The 20,123-nt window shown below is 44.8% G+C and overlaps 2 protein-coding genes across 2 annotated transcripts in view; one reads left to right on the plus strand and one right to left on the minus strand.

Moving 5' to 3' along the window:
- LOC307115621 (NACHT, LRR and PYD domains-containing protein 1-like) overlaps positions 1–6,200 on the plus strand; it is a 31,143-nt gene extending 24,943 nt beyond the window's left edge. The window contains exons 8-10 of the mRNA XM_079798915.1: positions 212–353; positions 4,422–4,466; positions 4,889–6,200. Coding sequence (XP_079655041.1) covers positions 212–353; positions 4,422–4,466; positions 4,889–5,175 — 474 coding nt within the window. The 3' untranslated portion in view covers positions 5,176–6,200. The remainder of the gene's footprint in view (positions 1–211; positions 354–4,421; positions 4,467–4,888) is intronic.
- A 6,314-nt stretch (positions 6,201–12,514) lies between these two features.
- On the minus strand, positions 12,515–19,866 carry MIS12 (MIS12 kinetochore complex component). The gene is made up of 2 exons (XM_079796776.1): positions 19,691–19,866; positions 12,515–15,966 (listed from the first exon to the last, which is right to left on the minus strand). Exon 2 carries the CDS (start codon positions 15,926–15,928, stop codon positions 15,308–15,310), a length of 621 nt encoding a protein of 206 aa, XP_079652902.1. The 5' UTR covers positions 15,929–15,966; positions 19,691–19,866; the 3' UTR covers positions 12,515–15,307.
- Between the last annotated feature and the right edge of the window lie 257 nt (positions 19,867–20,123).

Genomic DNA, 20,123 nt, shown 5'->3' on the forward strand with positions numbered 1-20,123 from the left:
TGAGTCCTGACTCATCCATGGTGTACCCAGTCATGTCTTCTTCCTTCTGAGTCAGGATTTGTGGAAAATGAAGAATAGAGCAATGCCTGAGATGGCATTAATTTCAGTAGAGATCATCCAAGAGTCCCCATGGGCCAAGAAGGTGTCAGGTGGGGAGACACCTCACTTGCAGGATGAATGGTGGCTTCTCACATCACCACTTTTTCTACAGGAACTGGAGCTCTGCTATCGAAGCCCTGGGAAACCCCAGCTCTTCTCTGAGTTCTACGTTGGTCATTTGGGGTCGGGAATCCGGCTGCAGATTAAAAGCAAAGATGATGAGACTGTGGTATGGGAGGCCTTGGTGAAATCAGGTAAAGTCAAGACCAGTCCAAGGAACTCAGTGGTGGGAAACAGAAAGTCAATAAAAGAATCTGCCTGTGTGTGTGTGCGTGCATGTGTGTGTGTGTGTGTGTGTGTGTGTGTGTGTGTGTGTGTGTGATCACAATTTGCTGATGAGAAGAAATAGCCCAGAGAAGTTATGCAATTTTTTTTTTAGTTACATAACAGTTGGTGTAACTAGAATTTGAATTAAAGTTGGTCTGACTCTAAGCTCCATTCCCTCTCCTGTGCACCATGGTGTCTCTACACTGCCCTTGATTTAACAGATTTTGACACTCACAAGGCATTTGGCAAAATTTCTCATAATTGATTGGCTATGAGATGAAAAATTAAGAACTAGACAGTTATATGGTTGTATGAATTAAGCCAATTATGGCAATAGCACATACACTAACCTGGATCATTCAGATATTTTCAAAGTAGACAAGAGGGAATCAAATAATGAACTTTTAGGAATGAATGTAACTTTGTGTCTTAAACCAGCACCAACATGCCCAAGAAGCAAAATTCCTCAGAAGTCCCTCTAGGGCCCCCTGGTGTTGCTCAGTGGGTAAGGGTCCATCCATGAATCAGGAGGTCATGGTTCGATTCCCAATCAGGACACATGCCCAGGTTGTGGGCTCGATTCCTAGTAGAGGACATGCAGGAGGCAGCCTATTGATGATTCTCTCTCATCATTGATGTTTCTAACTCTCTCTCACCCTTACTGTCTCTGCAATCTACACTAATAAAAGAGAAAGATGCAAATTGACTTTACCTTCACGATACCTACCAGCCAATCAGGAGTGAGTATGTAAGTTAACCCAACAAAGATGGTGAGTTAATTTGCATACACAGGTGCCGAGTGGCCAGCAGGCGTTCCGCACAGCCCCAGCCACTCGGGGCCTCTGGGCAGCATGGGAAGGCAGAAAGGCACCTCTATGCCAGAGCGAAGGCAGTGCTGGCAGCTAGGGGAAGGAAGGCCCATTCTTGCACGAAATCTTCATGCATCTGGCCTCTAGTCAATAATAAAAACATGTTCTAAAAATAAAAGTCCTTCTAGAAAAAAGCAGATCATGTTCAATGTTAAAGCATAGTGAATCTGGCCCTCACCAGTGTAGGTCAGCAGTTAGAGTGTCAGCCCATGGACCAAAGGATTTCAGTTTAATTTCCTTTCAAGGATAGATACCTGGGTTGCAGGTTCAATCCCCGGTCCCAGTCAGGGTGCATGTGGGAAACAACCAATCAATGTATTTCTCTCACATTGATGATTCTCTCTCACTCTCGTTCTCTCTGTCTTTCCTCACTCCCTTCCACTCTCTCTGGAAATTAATGGAAAAAATATCCTCAGGTAAGGATTAACAATGACAAAAATATATATAGTGAATCTGCCTCCTGAGGTGCTACATACCTTTCCAGGGAGGAGAAAGATAATGGTTTGTACTCGTCTTGGCTTGGGTGCAATCACAGGTGTGTGGACTAACCAGCCCAGCATCAGACCTCCTTTGAATCTCACTCTGGCACTTACTTGCTGGGTGATCTTGGGAAAGTGACTTCACCCTTTTGAGTGTCAGATTCCTGGTTTATAAAAAGAGGGTCATATTGCCCAACTTGTAGGATTGTTGGAAAGATTAAATAAATTATGTACATCAAGATGTCAAACTCAAAGGCTAACACGGGCCAAATAAACAAGATTTAAGTTTATGTGGGCCACAAAAAAACAAAAGCTTCAATTTTCATAGAAACGTAGGTTTATTTTGATAGAGGCATGCTGAATACAAAGGACTAAAATAAATGAGTAATTGTTAACATAAAATAATAGAATATTTTAATAAAATTTAATATTTTTTCTTGAACATTAACTTACCAGACACTGAACAACTGCACAAATTAATAAGTGTAACACAAACAAACCTATTTTTCTTGTTCTCCAAAAGCAAAGTATTTTCTGTTGTGCACACCAAACAAGTCAGTACAAGACTAATGACGTGGCAGGTGGGGGCATACGTGGGGAGGGGTTTGGATGGGAATGGGGGGATGAGGACTATTATGTGATACCATAATCAATAAAAAATAAATAAAAAAGACTAATGACGTGGCAATAGGCTGCTAAAATATTCGCTGCTAGTATTAGTGGAGAGAAATGGTGGCCTACGCGTAAGGCATGTAAGGGAAATGAATGCAACACAATTATGTAATCAGTCATTAGCGAACGTTGTAGTTGGTCATTAATAATTATGTATTACAGGATATTGTAAAAATTAAGTTATGAAATTTTTATTAAAACATTTCTTACGTTCCGTTATATTGGCTGGGCCACAAAAATATTCGTTGTGGGCTGCATGTGGCCTGCCGGTGATGAGTTTGACATCCTTGATGTACATGCATATCTCATGCAGTAGTCCTTATAAATCCGGGATGGGGAACCTTTTTTCTGCAAGGGCCATTTGGATATGTATAACATCATTTGTGAGCCATACAAAATTATCAACTTAAAAATTAGCCTACTGCCCTAGCCAGTTTGGCTCAGTGGATAGAGCATCAGCCGGTGGACTGAAGGGTCCTGGATTTGATTCCAGTCAAGGATACGGACCTCGGTTGCAGGTTCTATCCCTGAGACATGGTCGGGGCCCATGTTTCTCTCTGTCTCTCTCCCTCCCTTACACTCTCTAAAAATCAATAGAAAAATATCCTCAGGTGAAGATTAACACACACACACACACACACACACAAAAAAAAAAAACCACAGCCTGCTATTTTTGGTCAAACATTTGATTAACTCACCCCTAATGCCTTGGCAGGGCCAGACCAAATGATTTTTATACAGCCCATGGCTGTTCCCTACCCTTGTTATAAATAGTAGCAGTATTATAATTTATCCTTATGTTAAATGATCTTCTTAATTCTGCTCTTTGGAGCTGACAAAAGAATTTCTCTCCACCCCCATGGGAAAGCCCTTCGGGTACCTGAAGATGGATCATAGGCTCCCTTAAGTCTCCTCCTGTGCAAGTTAAACATCTCTATTTTCTTCTATCATTTCTCTTATATTTTGGATTTTAACATCTTTGCCTCCTCAGTAGATGTGCCCTTTTGAGGATGAGTCAGGATGGACTCTAAGACTGTCCAGTCAGCGTGGAGGACGTGGGACACCCTCCTCCCTCCATCCAAGTGAACCCGCTGCTCCCAACACCACAGCCAGAGTTCCCCTGGTTGCCTTCCCTCCCACACTGTCAGGTCACACTGAACTTGGGTTGGCTCAAAACCTCTGGCCGTGTCCACAGGGGCTACTGTGGACGCCCCCTTCTCCATATGCAAGTAATTATTTAATCCCCTTTTTGTTGTTGTTTTTGTTTGTTTGTTTTCCATTGAAATTTACCTATTACTCTGAGGTGCTAAGATTTTCTCTTTCTTTTTTTTTAAATATATTTTACTGATTCTTTACAGAGAGGAAGGGAGAGGGAGAGAGAATCAGAAACACCGATGAGAGAGAAACATCAATCAGCCGCCTCCTGCACACCCCCCACTGGGGACGCGTCCGCAACCAAGGCACATGCCCCTGACCGGAATCGAACCCGGGACCGTTGAGTCCGCAGGCCGACACTCTGTCCACTGAGCCAAACCAGTCAGAGCTGCTAAGATTTTCTTGATGTTAATTCTTGATTCTGACATCAAACTCCAGAACAAACAGTGTGGGAATCAAAGTGCAAAAAAGGTCAAGGAGGTAGATTTACGCTCAGAATAAGGAAATCTCATCATTAAAGATACCTAGCAAAGATCTCGGGTATTTCTCCACCAGAGTTCCATTCTGGCCAAGACAGAATTAAACCAGGTGTAAAGGGGAAAATTGGGCCTCAGTTTCCCAATATGCACGAAGAAATGTTTCGTCAACATTTTCTCTAAGAGCACTTGCAACCCTTAATCCTTATTCTACCAGAATTAGTCTGTAGCTTGTTCTCAGAATAAATCTCAAAAGAGAAAAGTAGGTAGGAGTTTCAAGGCTTATCATTTGTGTTAATAACTATCGTTGATACTGACACTTATTCATATCTCTTTTCCTCTAGGAGACCTCAGACCTGCAGCTACCCTGGTCTCTCAAGCCCTGCCAGGTCAGTAACAGTGTCAGAGACCACAGGAGCCATGGCAGTTCTGGAGTGTGCTACCTGGTCCTGGAGGGAGGGAAGAGAGAACGAAAGGGGACTCATTAAACCTCACAAGGGTTCAGTCCTTGGAGAGTGGTGTGTGCCCCAGGGCAGAGTTCTCCCCCATCCCTTTTATTCCTGCCCATCATGGCTCTGGCAATGTCTCCATCATGAACCTGACCCCCACCCTTAGCTCAGCAGAATGCTAGGCTGGAAGTTGACATGAGGGAGGGCAGAGGTACCTTTCTGGTGGTCCATGAAACGTGTGGGGATCAGGGAGGAGCCAGGGATGCAGATAAAGGGAGAGAAGAGTTAGGCTGGGGAATTAGAGGGAGAGGATGTGATGAAAACCCTTTCTTATTCATTACTGGCCTCACTTTCATCCCCAGATGCCCCTACTTTGCTGCACTTTGTGGACCAGCATCGGGAGGACCTGGTGGCTCGAGTGACATCGGTGGATGCAGTCCTAGACAAGCTGTATGGACAGGTGCTGAGCGAGGAGCAGTATGAGAGGGTGCGGGCTGAGCCCACCAATCCGGACAAGATGAGGAAGCTGTTCAGCTTCAGCAAGTCCTGGGATCGGATCTGCAAAGAGCAACTCTACCAAGCCCTGAAGGAGACCCATCCTCACCTAATTTTGGAACTCTGGGAGAAGTGTCACAGTGGAGGAGACTAGGGGGGCTACTGACACGCTCAGCAGCTGAAGTCTGAACACCTGCTTATGAGTCCTGGCTCTGACTGTCCAGGCTTTGGGTCTAGGTTTCTTCATGTCTAAACAATTGTCATTGCCCAGCCAGAGTGGCTCAGTTGGTTGAGTGTTGTCCTGTGCACCAAAGGGTTGTTGGTTCAATTTCTGGTCAGAGCACATACTTGGGTTTCGGGTTCAGAAGGCAACTGATTGATGTTTCTTATCTCTCTCTCTCTCTCCCCCTCTCCCTCCTTCCCGCCCTTCCTCCTTCTCTCTCTCTCTGAGCATGTCCTCAGTGAGGATAAATAAATAAACATATTGCCATTTGAGTTGCCTTCTTGCCCTAAAGTTATGGAGCATTGATAGTACCTTTGCTGGGCATTATATGTCCATGCTCAGTGATGCCACACGGGCTCCCAGGCTGCCTCCTTATTATTAGGGACCAGTAGATATTTGTATATCATGATACACTTTTTTCATATCATGATACAACATTTGTATATCATGCTACTACACTACAGTAAAGCAGAATACTGGGTAGACAGAAGGCCTAAGATTGAGAAATATGTGGGAGATGTTAGATTTAGACTGTACAGTGTATAGACTTGTGAGACAATACAGAGGGCAGCACAGGAAGCCATAAGCTCTAATGGGAAGACAAGGGCAGATACTGGGCAGGCCTGCTATTGGAAGAGAGGGAGGCAGGAGCAGGAAAGGATGAGCCCGGAAAGTGATGGGTCAATAAAAGGCAGAGAAGAGCCAGGAGGAAGGACTCTAGGTCCTGCAGGGCCAGCCCCTACTAATTAGAGCCAGAGTGTCAGCAGCCATGCCCTCTACACCCCTAGAATTTCCCTGTAACCTTGCTCCCATGACACCTCACCCCCTTCAGAACAGGCCTGGGAAGGCAGGTGCGACCCAGGCAGGGATCCCTGTCTTTGCAGCTTCAGCCCTGGGGCATGCAAAAATGAGCTCAGGGCTGGTCACTGCACAGAGAAAAGAGCTTTATTGCTCGGGCTCCCACAAGACAATTTCCGCACCCCACAATGCCATTTGGATACAAACCTGGCAACACCAACAAAGCCTCTAGCCTCTAACTGGGCAGTATCGTGTGCATCCGTTAACAATTGCACCAGCACAGTTAATAAAGCGACCTTCTCGCATCCACTCCCTCAGTCAAAACCAATCACTACATTCCCACTACATCCCCTGATAGCACCCTGCGTCAGTGCACCCTCAGGGCCTCCTACAACAGCAGGCCCAGGGCAGACACTGAACCAATGTTTGCTGAATAAGCAACGAATTAATTCTCAAGTGACAATGCTCTTTTACAAGTTGTGTAGGTTGTCCCCCACCCCCAGTCATTACACACACACACACAGAGGCCAATCTTCCTTCCCTCTGCAGAGCTGAGTCCTTCTCCTTCCCTGGCCTCCCCTAACAGGAACACCACCTTTCACCTGAGCTATTTTAGCTCTTGGATTTCATCATCCAGACTCCTCCCAACACCGGTAAAAGGTTTCCCCGCCACAGTCTGTGAGGATCCCAGCCAGGACCCCCATCTGTGAAGCCCGCAAGCTAGGGCCTTCGTCCCAGGAGGTCTGCAGCCTCTGGTCCCGCCCTCCAGGACTTAGTGAGGAGCGTCCCTTCCTGGCAGGACAGCTCCTCAGGCGATGGGCCTCTGCTCAGTTTGCAAGCAACAGTGGTGGCTGCAGCAAAGCCTAAAGCAGGAAAAACGCAGTTCAGGTCAGCCTGAACCCATGGGAACAGGGCGCACTACCCTGACAAAGACCGCTCCCTGTGTCCTGCACTCCAGCGAAGTCCCTGTTTTCCAGCTCCTGCGCTCAAAGACGTGTCTGCGGACACAGCTATCTCAGGCACAGGTGCCTTCTCCTGGGGCAATGCCCAGCCCAGGCCAGGGCGTCCACCCTCTCCACAGGCCTCTTTGGAAGGCTGCAGGCAGTGGTTGGCTCATCCCTTACAGAACAGTCTGGAGGCTGTGCACACCCTAAACACAAAATGATAGGTTCCCTGTGTGTGCCCCCACTTCACAAATTGGTAGGGTCCAGGGACGTTATCCTACTATAGAAGGGACCTACCTGCACCCCAAGATTCTAAATATTGGGATCTAACTGCCTTCTTGTCTAACGTTCAGGTGCAAATATAGACCCTTATTTTATTACTAGAGGCCCGTTGCACAAAGATTTGTGCAATAAACCTGCCTTCCTCTGGCTGCCAGCACCGGTTTCCCTCCGGCACCCAGGACCCAGGCCTTAGCTCCAGCCAGAGTCTTCAGTCTTCTCCGCTCCAGCCAGAGCACCGCTCCTGTAGCTCCCTCCACCCCCCACTCTCTCCCTCATAGCAGTTGTCCCACCCTGCCCTGTTGCTCTGCGCCTGTGTATGCAAATTAACTCACCATCTTTGTTGTGTTAATTTGCATGCTCAATCCTGATTGGCTGGTGGGTGTCAAGGAGGTATAGTCAATTTGCATATTTCTCTTTTATTAGTGTAGATTAGCAGCTGCTTTGACATTCCTACTGATGGACAAAGGTAGTGACAAGCGGAGGAGAAAAGAAACATAAAAGCTGAAGTGCAGACCTTGGAAGTGGGACGCCATATGCAGTCCTTCCCAGATTTAAGGTGGGGCGTGTCAGAGACACAGTGACACAGTTTGGTGTTTTTTCATGTTTCTGCGGGGTTGTTGCTTAGTTGTGCACATATCTAGTTCCAAGGAGAAGACTGGGAGGGGACAGCGGGGCTGAAGAACTGGGAACCGGGCCGGGGCTGCAGCCCTGGGAGCTCCACTCATTAACAGGAAAGTAGTAAAGGGAAGGCCAAATAATGTAGGCATGCCATTATTGCCAGAAAGCTGCAGTTAACATTCTCCAGGTCTGTTCACTGCAGGTCGATGGGAGAAGGGACTGGACAATAGACACATGCCCAGTGAGGTGGGGTGATATGGGAAAGTGATGAACTGTCAGTCACACCTGGGAACCCGGCATTGGCCAGAAAGGGTAGGTCACTGCAAGGGGGTGAAATCCAGATACATAAACTCCTGAACAAAGGAGCTTTCTCTCTCTGCTGGCTCTCTTGTTGCAGGGGACATGCTCCCCTGCATTCGCCCACAGGGTCTACAGACATGAGGATCCCGCACACAATGGACTGATGGACTGGAATTAGCTGGATGTGGTGCTGGATTTAACTCCACCATGGAACAAAACCTTTGGACACCGGCTTTGCTTCTAGTTCTACTGAAGCCCCAGCTGCACATTTCCCAGGACTGGTTTAGGGGAAATGGGACTTTGCAAACCGAGGGATAGAACTATACACAAATAAAAATCACTCATTCTTTCATGCAAGTCTTAGAAAACTCTTTTTCTCAAGATGTCGTAAGAGCCCCACTTCATGAGCAATGGAGAAATTCCACCCGTGCAATTCTCTGATAACAGTATCAGCAAGCTCACATTCTCACAGCTTAGCAACTCCAGCTATAAGAGCTTCTAGTTAGCTAAGAGGTTCAAAATGTGTAACCCTTGCCCGACTGGTATGGTTGAGGATCAACCCTTGAACCAATAGGTACCGAGTTCAATTCTGGTCAGGGCACATGCCCAGGGGGCATGTAGGAGGCAGCCCATCAATGTCTCTTATTGATGTTTATATCTATCCCTCTCCCTTCCTCTCTAAAAATAAAAGTTAATAAAAACGTATTTAAAAAAATATATAGAACCCTCATACACTGTTGTTGGGAATGTAAAATGGTGCAGCTACTTTGGGAAACAGTTGGGCAGTTGTATAAAAAGTTAAATGTACACCGACCCTATGACCCAGGAATCCCATTCCCAGGTTTCCACCCAACAGAAGTAAAAACATATGTCCACACTGAGACTTGTTCATGGAAGTCCATAGCAGGATTATTCGCAATAGCCCCAAATTTAAAACAATTTAAATGTTCATCAAATGGTGAATGGAAAAACAAAATGTGATTTATTTATACAGATTCAGGTGGGGGGAGTGGGAGGTGGGGAGGGAATGTCCGACCCTTATACTGCCTTCAAAATCATTTGATCTGGCCCCACCAAAGCATTAGGGGTAAGTTAATTAAATGTTTGACCAAATATAGCAGGCTAATAATTTCATATGGCTACGTATAATGTTATAAAAATCAAAAAGGTTCCCCACCCCTGCTCTAGAGGAACAGCCTTGCTGACCAGCTATTTTGAGCCAGAACTTGCCCATGTGGCTGGCTACTTTTCTGCACTTGAATATTAAGTGAAAGCATCTGAATAAACTTAAATGTACTTTATCTTGTCACAGCTTATATTCTTATTACCAGCCATCCAATGATTTATGTAATGAAGCCTCCTTAAAAACCCAAGAGTTTGGAAGGCTTCTAGGTTGGGTAACCAGAACCCCACCATGCATACCCAAACTTCATGGGGATAAACGCTCCTTTGAAACCTCACCCTGTATATCTTTCACCTGGCCACTGGATCATATATCCTTTGTAATAAAGAGATAATCTAGTGAATAAAGGTTCCTGAGTTTATGAGCCATTCTAGCAAGGTAATTAAGTCCAAGGAGGGGGTCATTGGAACCTCTGAGTTATAGCCAGTCAGTCAGCACATGTAACAACCTAGGCCAGTGGTTGGCAAACTGCGGCTCGCGAGCCACATGTGGCTCTTTGGCCCCTTGAGTGTGGCTCTTCCACAAAATACCACGGCCTGGGCGAGTCTATTTTGAAGAAGTGGCGTAAGAAGACGTTTAAGTTTTAAAAATTTGGCTCTTGAGAAACCAAGATGGCGGCATAGGTAAACACCTAAACTGCAGCCTCGCACAACAATTTCAAAAATACAACTAAAAGCCAAAACGGACATCATCCAGAACCACAGGAAAGCTGGCTGACTGAAACGCCCACAACTAGAAGGAAAGAGAAAACCACAAGGAAAATCAGAGGAGCCGTAAAAGCCTGAGGTACGGAGACACGGGCAGAGACATGGGTGTGTGCGGGGAGGACGGAGCTGGAGAAGACGGGGCAGCTGAGTGCCTAGCCGGCGTTCCCTAGCGGGAAGGAGATAAAAGCTCCAGATTGCGCTGAACCCCAGCTCCGACTGCACTCAACCCCAGTTCCGGGTGAGACCCTGGGGAGCCAGGCTCATGCTGGGGGAATCTGGGTTGTAAGGCGGAAACTCAGGGGAGCGGCGAAAGGCAGAGCCCCGGAGGCGCGCACGTGAATGTGCGCAGAGGACGGACTGTTGCCTGTGCCGCTGAATTGCCCTAGCGGGAAGGAGACAAAAGCTCCAAACTGCACTGAACTCCAGCTCCGACTGCACTGAACCTCAGTTCCGGGCGAGACCCTGGGGACCCAGGCTCATACTGGGGAAATCTGGGCTGTAAGGCGGAAACTCAGGGGAGCGGCGAAAGGCAGAGCTCCGGAGGCACGCACGTGAATGCGCGCAGAGGACGGACTGTTGACTGTGCTGCTGAATTGCCTTAGCGGGAAGGAGACAAAAGCTCCGGACTGCGCTGAGCCCCAGTTCCGACTGCACTGAAACCCAGTTCCAGGCGAGAATCTGGGAATCCAGATTCATTGGGGGAGAGACTAGACTGTTTGGCAGCGGGCTAAACTCCAGGGCGCCTTTCTCTCAGAGGTGCTTGCAGGGAGTACAGAGGGACACTGAGACCCAGGAACCTCATAGGGCAGGGCTGACAGGAAGCCAAGGCTGTAGGCTCCAATCTAAAACTCCGCCCCATCCAAGCTGAGCACAGAGGCTTTTACAATTTTACAAGTCTACTTGAATAAGGCTGTCTCCCGGCGTAGACACAGCTGATCCTCACAGCCAATTGGCCTGGAGGTCAAATCCTCCCAGTGTACCAACAGCAATCAAGGCTTAACAACACCAAGACTTTGCACTCAGCCCACAAAGGGGGGTACCAAGAGCGACCACCTAGGGAGATTGGGGAAGCTGAGCTACCGGCCCCTATAGGTCACTGACCACACAAAACCACTCCATCAACACAGGGAGGCAGCCAAAATGTGGAGACACCAAAGCAGGTCATGAATAGAAGAGATGGAGGAAAGTAAACTAATGGACGACACAGTGTTCAGAACCACATTTATAAGGTTACTCAAGAATCTTCTAAAAACCACTGATAAACTTGAAGAGACCTTCAAAGACCTTAATGAGAATACCAAAAAATGGAAAAGGACCAGTCAGAAATTATGCATACACTGTCTGAAATAAAGAATATACAGAAACTCAACTGTAGATCACCATACCTCAAGAGTCAAACCAAAGATCTGGAACATGAGGAAGCAAAAAACACCCAACCAGAGAGGCGGAAAGTAAGAAGAATCCAAAAGTGTGAGGATAGTGTAAGGAGCCTCTGGGACGGCTTTAAGCGTACCAACATCTGAATTTTTGGGGTGCCAGAAGAAGAGAGAGAGCAAGATACTGAAAACCTATTTGAAGAAATAATGACAGAAAACTTCCCCCACCTGGTGAAAGAAATAGACTTACAAGTCCAGGAAGCGCACAGAACCCCAAACAAGAGGAATCCAAAGAGGACCACACCAAGACACATCATAATTAAAATGCCAAGGGCAAAAGAAAAAGAGAATCTTGAAAGCAGCAAGAGAAAAACAGTTAGTTACCTACAAGGGAGTACCCATACGACTGTCAGCTGATTTCTCAACAGAAACTATGCAGGCCAGGCGGGAGTGGCAAGAAATATTCAAAGTGATGAATAGCAAGAACCTACAACCAAGATTACTCTACCCAGCAAAGCTATCATTCAGAATTGAAGGTCAGACGAAGAGCTTCACAGACAATAAAAAGCTAAAGGAGTTCATCACCACCAAACCAGGATTACATGAAATGCTGAAGGGTATTCTTTAAGAAGAGGAAGAAGAAAAAAAAAGTTAAAGGTAAAAATTATGAACAACAAAAAGACATCAAATACATACCTACCAACAAGTGAATCTAAAAATCAAGTGAATAAAAAAATCTGAAGAACAGAATGGACTGGTGAATATAATAGAATCAGGGACATAGAAAGGGAGGCGACAGACAATTCTCAGGGGGAAGGGGGTCTGAGGGGTGTAGGAAGAGATTGGACAAAAATCTTACACCTATGGATGAAGACAGTGGCGGGGGGGTAAGGGTATGGGGTGGGGTGGGGAATCAGGTGGAGGGGAGCTATGGGGGGGGGGGGAGAGGAACACCTGTAATAATCTGAACAATAAAGATTTATTATAAAAAAAAATCTAACTCCCATTGCACCATTGAACCAATAAAAATAAAAATAAAAATAAAAAATTGGCTCTCAAAAGAAATTTCAATCGTTGTACTGTTATTTGGCTCTGTTGACTAATGAGTTTGCCAACCACTGACCTAGGCTTGTCATTGGCATTTGAAGGGCAGTCTTTGTAGGTCTGAGCCCTTAACCTGTGTAATCTGATGCTATCTCTGGGTAGAAAGTCTCAGATTGTGCCCTGTAAAACTGCTTGGTGGTGTGGGGAAAACCCTCATCAGAATTGAGTGCAGAACCTGTTGCATAGTATTTCCCTATAATTCTTTTGATTTAAGATTGGTAGTAATGGCCACTCTCTTTCCATTAATACCATGCCAAACTGTCTCCTGAACTGGCCGTCACTGCAGCAACAGTAGGAGGGAAGTCTATTTGGGGATATATAGTTGGGATCAGGCATATTTTAAGGGAGAATAAATAGATAAATACAAGGAAAAGCTTGGGAGCAGGCATTTAGGGAAATTTGAGACTGATGCTGGATGGGAGATGAATGAAACAGAGTGGGTAACCAAGTGTTTATTATCCCGATTAAGGGGCCAAACAAGGTCTCAGCCCTTGTTTCCTTAATTATAGTCTACATCCTTATGAATTATCTTAATATTCTAATTTCACTAAGTACATTAGTTTTCAGTTGCTACCATAACAAACTTCGTGACTTAAAACAACAGAAATTCATTCTCTGTTCTAGAGGCCAGAAACCCAAAGCAAGCATGTTAGAAGGGCCACACTCGAGGCTCTGGGAGAGCATCTGTCCTTTGCCTCCTCCAGCTTATGGTGGCTGCTGGCATTCCTGGACTTGTGGCTGCATCGCCCCAATCTGCCTTTGTCACAATGCTTCCACCTCTGTCTCAAATCCCTCATTGCCTTTCTCTTATAAAAGATACTTATCATTGGATTTAGCCACCCACCTCCCCAGATAATTGAGGATGATCTCATCTCCAGATCCCTAACTTAATATTACCTGCAAAGATCATTTTTCCAAATAAGGACAGTCACAGGTTCCAGGAATCACAACATACATGGACAAACCACTTGGGGAATCACCATTCAAGCCAGTCAATACTAGGAGATTTTAAATAGCTACAAATGTCGGGGGGGAAATGTTTTTTCATTTGGGTAAAAAGTAATATTGAAGAAGGAAACATAGCATGACATTACATACAGCAGAAAATCGAAAATCAAAGCCTTTAAAAACATCTGTATTTCATGTATTGAATTGGGGAAAAGAACTCTTTGATAATAAACATATTCCAAGTAAACACAGACTTCGTAAATCTATATTTAATTGCAAATATTAATACCCTATGTTACTCTTCTACATAAAGGAGAAACTCCAAAACCTATTCTTTAGAAAGAAACAAGCAATATCTTGAGAGTAACTATTGCCTAACATGTTACATGGATTAATTACAAAAGGATATATTAGACTCCAGTGAATTTAAGCAAAAGACAGAGCTAAAATTTCCCGCTGAGGGTAATAAATATTTGATACTTGTGAGTGTGAATACGTAAGTTAATTAAATATTAGGCACAAGAAAAATTCCAAAACTATCTGAAGTACGAATTTAAAAATGGCATAAATATGCCCTGACTAGTATGGCTCAGTGGATAGAGCATCGGCCCACGGACTGAAAGGTCCCAGGTTCGATTCCAGTCAAGGGCACATACCTCAGTTGTAGGCTCAATCCCTGGCCCTGGTGGAGGCAACCAATTGATGTGTCCCTCTCACATAGATGTTTCTTTCTGTCTCTCCCCCTCATTTCCACTCTCTAAAAATCAATGGAAAAGTAGCCTCGGGTGAGGATTAACTGACAAACAAACAAAAAATGGCATAAGTACCAAATAGTCAGTTAACATAAACTTTGCTATTGGGTATGTTCCAGGCTTCCTTTTCTATTCCAGTGAGATCTGCTTCCTTTTTGTCCAAGGTCTTCCACTGCTGGGCTCCAAGACAGTAAATTGTTTAACACCATCAAGGCCTTGGTCATGGAAAGGATTTATTTTAGAAAAAAAAAAAATTTCTTCCTTCTTTACTAAAGATTATGGTTGTTTTTCTGCTGCTTGCTTCCTTAAACTACGTATCAACTTCCTGGTGTAAGAAAAATTATGGGCAAGAACACGAATTCTATGTTGGCTGTCCCACAGTGTAGTGGCTGATGAATAAAGAAGCCACGCACTTGCCTGGCTGGTGTGGCTCAGTGGTTGAGTGTTGACCTATGAACCAGGAGGTCAAGGGTCAATTCCCAGTTAGGGCACAGGCCCAAATTTCGGACTTCATCCCCAGTGGGGACATGCAGGAGGCAGCCGATCAATGATTCTCTCTCATCATTGATGTTTCTAACTCTCTCTCCCTTCCTCTCTGAAATCAATAAAAATATTTTTTTTTTTAAAAGAAGCCACCCACTCAACCTTTTTGTCATTTGGTCTCATCTAAAGAATAAGCAAAAAAGATCAAGGTTACAAAGGACTCATGACCAAGGTACACCTTTTACAAGTATCTTTTGACTGGCCGTGAAAAGCTTTATTTCTTCATCAAGCCCCCAAATTGAGTCTTTAATGGATTAAGAATCCCTTCCCACCTATTAGAGGCCTATAAGGAATAAATGCTTCAAAGATCAGTTCCGAGTAGTACACAGATACCTCAGGAGAGTGGACCGAACAAGAGGAAAAGGACCAAATAAGAGGAAAATGTAGAATACAAGAAAGAGTTTAAAGAAAATCTAACAAAATATACAGTTCACTAACATAATAATAGTTATGGATATACATCCCTTACTCATCCTATTTTTGACCGGCTCCTTTTATTATTTAGAAATTAAGATATTTTCAATCTTTTGCTTTCTTTTTCCACATTGTCTCTAATATCCTGGAGTTTTCTGGAGTTCTGGGCCAGGAACACCAAGCTGTCCCTAAAATCACTAGTCCCATGATTTCTGCCAACATTTTCAAGCTCATCAAACAAAGCCAATGTCTGTTTAAGTTTGGCCTGAACAATTTTTTGCTCTTCTAATTCTGCAAGAAGGGCCTGCTTAGTGCATAATTCAGTCTTGTACTTCTCCTGTAACTGTTCAATTTCTTTTTGGAGAAGCTGGAATTCTTCCTCACTATAAGGATGCATCTCCTGAGATTTATCTTCCGGAAGCAAGATGTTCGGGGGAATACGCAAAATCCACTGTAAAAACAGCTGCTCCATTTTGACAAAAAGCTTATCAAAACGTCCTTTCATGAAGCAAAGAAACTTCTCTGTGCACTTACGAACCTGGACTGGGCTAATCTCACAGTTTGGGATGCCCTCCAGCTTCTTCAGAATAACCTGTTCAACAGCCTGCATCACTTCAAATAGGTAGTCTTGAAATGCAATGTAGATCCTGAGCATGCAAGTTTGTGGTGTGAAGCCAAAGAACTGGGCCTCATAGGTCATTGGATCGACAGACATCTTGACTTATTTTGCTGTTAATTTTGATTGTGAAAAATCTGCAAATGTAAAAGAAATATCATTGGATTAAATCATCTGAAGAAAGTAATAAATCACATTATAGATAGAAAAGTTTGTGTTCCTTGATACTCAATGCCAATTCCAGCCTCACTCATCCGCAATAGGATGCCAACCCTGGCCTCTGAGGCTGCTTCAATCCGTCTATAACCTCCCTTAGACCCTCATTTTCCTTACCTCTCATTTATTGAGGACTCTGACCTGTGGTTCAGTCTTCTGAAGTCTGTTATCATCCTAGACAACATTCAAATTTAGACAAATAACCTAACCAGCCCTAGAGACACAGTTTCATGAGATTCAATGGCTTCACTCTTTTGGCCACCTGGCTCTTGATATTTGCAACTTCTCTCCCCCATGCCCTGTTTTTTTGACAACTTCTTAGGCTATTCTTCCAACTCTCATTCACGTACTCATACTACACCTTAATCATCAAGACTTTCTACCCTCTGATCCTCTCTTCCTTGCACTCAGTCTATCCCACTTCACTTCTTTCCCTATCCATTTTAGGCTCCACCATCCATCACATTAACCACTCCCTTGCCAATGTCCTCAACTCCCTGTCCTTCCAACCTAGCCAACAGGGGGGGGGGGGGGGAAATCCCAGTTAGTAGCTGAACAAGTGCCTTTCAAGGGTCTAGAAGTCTTTGATGTTTTAAAATATATTTTATTGATTTTTTACAGAGAGGGAGAGGGATAGAGAGTCAGAAACATAAATGAGAGAGAAACATCAATCAGCTGCCTCCTGCACACCCCCCACTGGGGATGTGCTGGCAACCAAGGTACATGTCCTAGACCGGAATCGAACCCGGGACCCTTCAGTCCGCAGGTCGACGCTCTATCCACTGAGCCAAACCGGTTTCGGCTAGAAGTCTTTACTTTAGAATGTAAGCATCTCGGAAAATAGCTCTCCTATATCTCCTTGTCACTGTGGGAGTGACACTATGCACTTTTTTTCTGAGCTATAATCAGATGCTTGTTATAGAAATAAGAGAGAAGTTTCATTATTCCTTCAGATAAAGACAATTAGCAAAATAAATGGATACCTCAATTACCAGGTGAATTTAGGATGGATGAACTTTATGAAAGAATTTGAAGCAAATGGTACAGTCAAATCTTTTTATAAGAAGACAAGATGCCATTAATTTTGAGAATTTATATATGTAATGACTAAAATAGAATAGTTGTAATTGCTTGGCTGCATAAATAAGGTAGAATTTCTTTGTCTTTGTAATCTCACTCAAATTATCTACAGTGTATTGTAATCTGAATATGACTATTCAGTAATAAAACTACTTTTTCTATGAGCTGTGGAGAGGAGTCTCTGGGTTGGCAGGGTTTTTATTTCCTCAACACTGCCCTATGCTTCAGGATCAAGTTCAAAACTCTTTCAACATGGCTTACAAGGGCCTTCATCACCCAACCCTTACTAACCACATTCTGTCCTTTTTAAAGACTTCACATGTTCACAATTGAGCAGATAAATAATACTTCCTATTTTACTCACTCTATTTTTACTTCAGGCTAGGTCTTCTCTAACTTATTTTATTCTTCTACCTTTCATCTCCCTTAGAAACATACTCTAATGTTTGTTTTGCTTTCATCACCATTTATCCCCTTTGCCCTCTTCTACCTCCTCACCTCTCCCAGCAATCACCACACTGTTATCCATATCCATGAGTTCTATTTTTCTTTTTTGCTCAATCCCTCCCCAACTTCCCTCTAATGTCTCTAAATATGCTTTTTTTCCATTCATCTTTAATGTTAATTCAACTTTAATAGGTTTTAGATATATATATATATTCTTGAAAAATACAGTTTTGCATATGTATGTTTACATTTTTCTTTATGTTTGCAATCACTTCATTGTTATACTTCAGTTTACTTCACTGGTTCTGGCTGAAGTATACCAACAATTTTATCATATGCATATACCACACTTAATGTCCATTCTCCTTGTGACAACACCTAGTTTGCTTTCGGCACCTTACTACCAGAAATGATATTGTAATAAACACCCTTCTATGATTTCTCCTTAGGGACTTTGAGGGTATTTACACAGGCAAGTAATTGCTAGCCATAGAATTTCTCATAATTTCACTAAATATTGCCAAAATGTTCTCCAGAGCATTGCTGGGGGTGGGGTGGGGATGTCCTACACTGAATTACACTCTCACTTACAGTATGTGAGAATTTCTCATATCTTTGCCAACACCATTCAACATTCTAATTTTTACCAATCTGGTAGACTTACAATTGTTTTAGTGTTTTGTTTTGTTTTGTTTTTGAGAACCAACACCATCTAGCCCCACACACAAGCTGGATACTGAGGACTGAAACTACCTACACTCCCCCATCCCAACAAGCAATTTACTGTTTACATTAGCATGACTTGACTATTCAAAAAAAACCAGTATATTTTCACTGTTCTAATGGCTTGAACTGCCCTAAAGGTGGGTCAACTCTTCAATGGGAAGCATCAACAAGCAGAACCTAAGGTTCTCTGAAACCCTTGCCTCAGCTGTTTCTACCAATCCTGTACTGTCATTTCACCATCTCTACCCAATCCTAATTAAACCCCCAAACTGAAAGGTCCATCTTAAACCGAACTTGCAATTCTCAAAAAAATTCCGATCTTGCCTTTCTTCCCTAGGAGACACTGCCAAAGCTCTTTCAAGGCCCGTTGTTCCTCCTCACCAGGGTAAGCAGTACGTGAAACATTCTTTTATCAACAGGTTGTGAGGGTGATAGGAGCAGGCAAAAATATTTTTAGTGCATTTCTCTGATTACCAGTAAATTGGGTGCTACTTCATACATGTTAGCTTTTTGGGTTCTCCTCCTGTGAACACCCATTCATATCCTTTGTAAAAACCACTCTCTTCACCCTTCAATTTGGCTCCTTCCTTACCTACTACCAGACTTGATGGCCATTCTCTATTCCTAAACTTTGAGCGCTTCCTTATTAGTTTGTCAAGATCTGACTACTCTTCCCAACCAAACCGAACTATTTTTCCCCCTATGATGTCCTTCCTTCAAGGTAAGATGCCGTGGCCAAATCTCCTTCAAGGGTCAGTTTATTTTTTTTAAAAATATATTTTATTGATTTTTTACAGAGAGGAGGAGAGAGGAATAGAGAGTTAGAAACATCGATGGGAGAGAAACATCGATCAGCTGCCTCCTGCACGCCCCCTTCTGGGGATGTGCCCGCAACCAAGGTACGTGCCCTTGACCGGAATCGAACCTGGGACCTTTCAGTCCGCAGACCGACGCTCTATCCACTGAGCCAAACCGGTTTTGGCAAGGGTCAGTTTAAATACACTTCTTTGGTGGCGCACCCGCTCCTCTGAACTCGATCAGGACCTTTCTTCAGGCACCGGCCGAGTTCTACTAGTACTTTAGGATGTTATCGCGGGCCTGTCTCGTCTCCTCGGCTAGCCCTAGAGTTCCTCAGGGCAGGACAAGGACGGCTTAATCAATATTTGCAGAGTAAACAACACGAGGTGCCCAGAATACCTCAACGAACTGAGTGGACAGAGTTGCAGAAACGGCCCGGCAGGAACTCCTTTCGGCCGGAGGGCCGGCTCCCGTCGGGCCCCGCGACCCCGCTGCATGCCGGGACCTTCAGATCCGAGGCCCCGCGGGGATGCCTCATCCAGTTCCACTCCTTCCCTCTCCTCCCGTGAGAAAACGCAGCCCCGCGGCACTTACCGAAGCGACCATGAGGGTGGCAATTCCGATCAAACAGTGGTTTCCCGCCACCGCCTTTCAACCACCTCTTGCTACCAGAGATCGGTAGGGCGGTGGCTCCCTCAAAACACCGAAGGATGCCCGCCTCGGCGAACTAGAGCAAAGGCGGGATGCTGTCGCGCTCCTGATTGGCTGGCTGTTCGGTCGGTGACTGAAAGGGGCCGGGCGGGCAAGCTAGCTGTGGCCCGCGGGGATTGGCGGAAGGAAACTGTTCTTACTCTCCTCTCAGCGACGTGGGCGGGTGAGGAAGCCAGGCAGGGTCGCCGCCGACACGCAACTCCTGATTGGTGAATGACTTTCCTTAGGGCTCCTGCGATTGGTGGTTGGCAGGTTGCGCGGCGCCGATTGGACGGCAGCGGGCAGGGTAACGGAGGCCTCTGGCCCCGCCCCGCCG

The sequence above is a fragment of the Cnephaeus nilssonii genome, assembly GCF_951640355.1.
Source record: "Cnephaeus nilssonii genome assembly, chromosome: 19".
In the NCBI taxonomy this organism is placed as follows: domain Eukaryota; kingdom Metazoa; phylum Chordata; class Mammalia; order Chiroptera; family Vespertilionidae; genus Cnephaeus; species Cnephaeus nilssonii.

Bases quoted from the DNA above. Each gene is read 5' to 3' on its own strand.
- MIS12 (XM_079796776.1), bottom strand. From the start codon at position 15,928: ATGTCTGTCGATCCAATGACCTATGAGGCCCAGTTCTTTGGCTTCACA.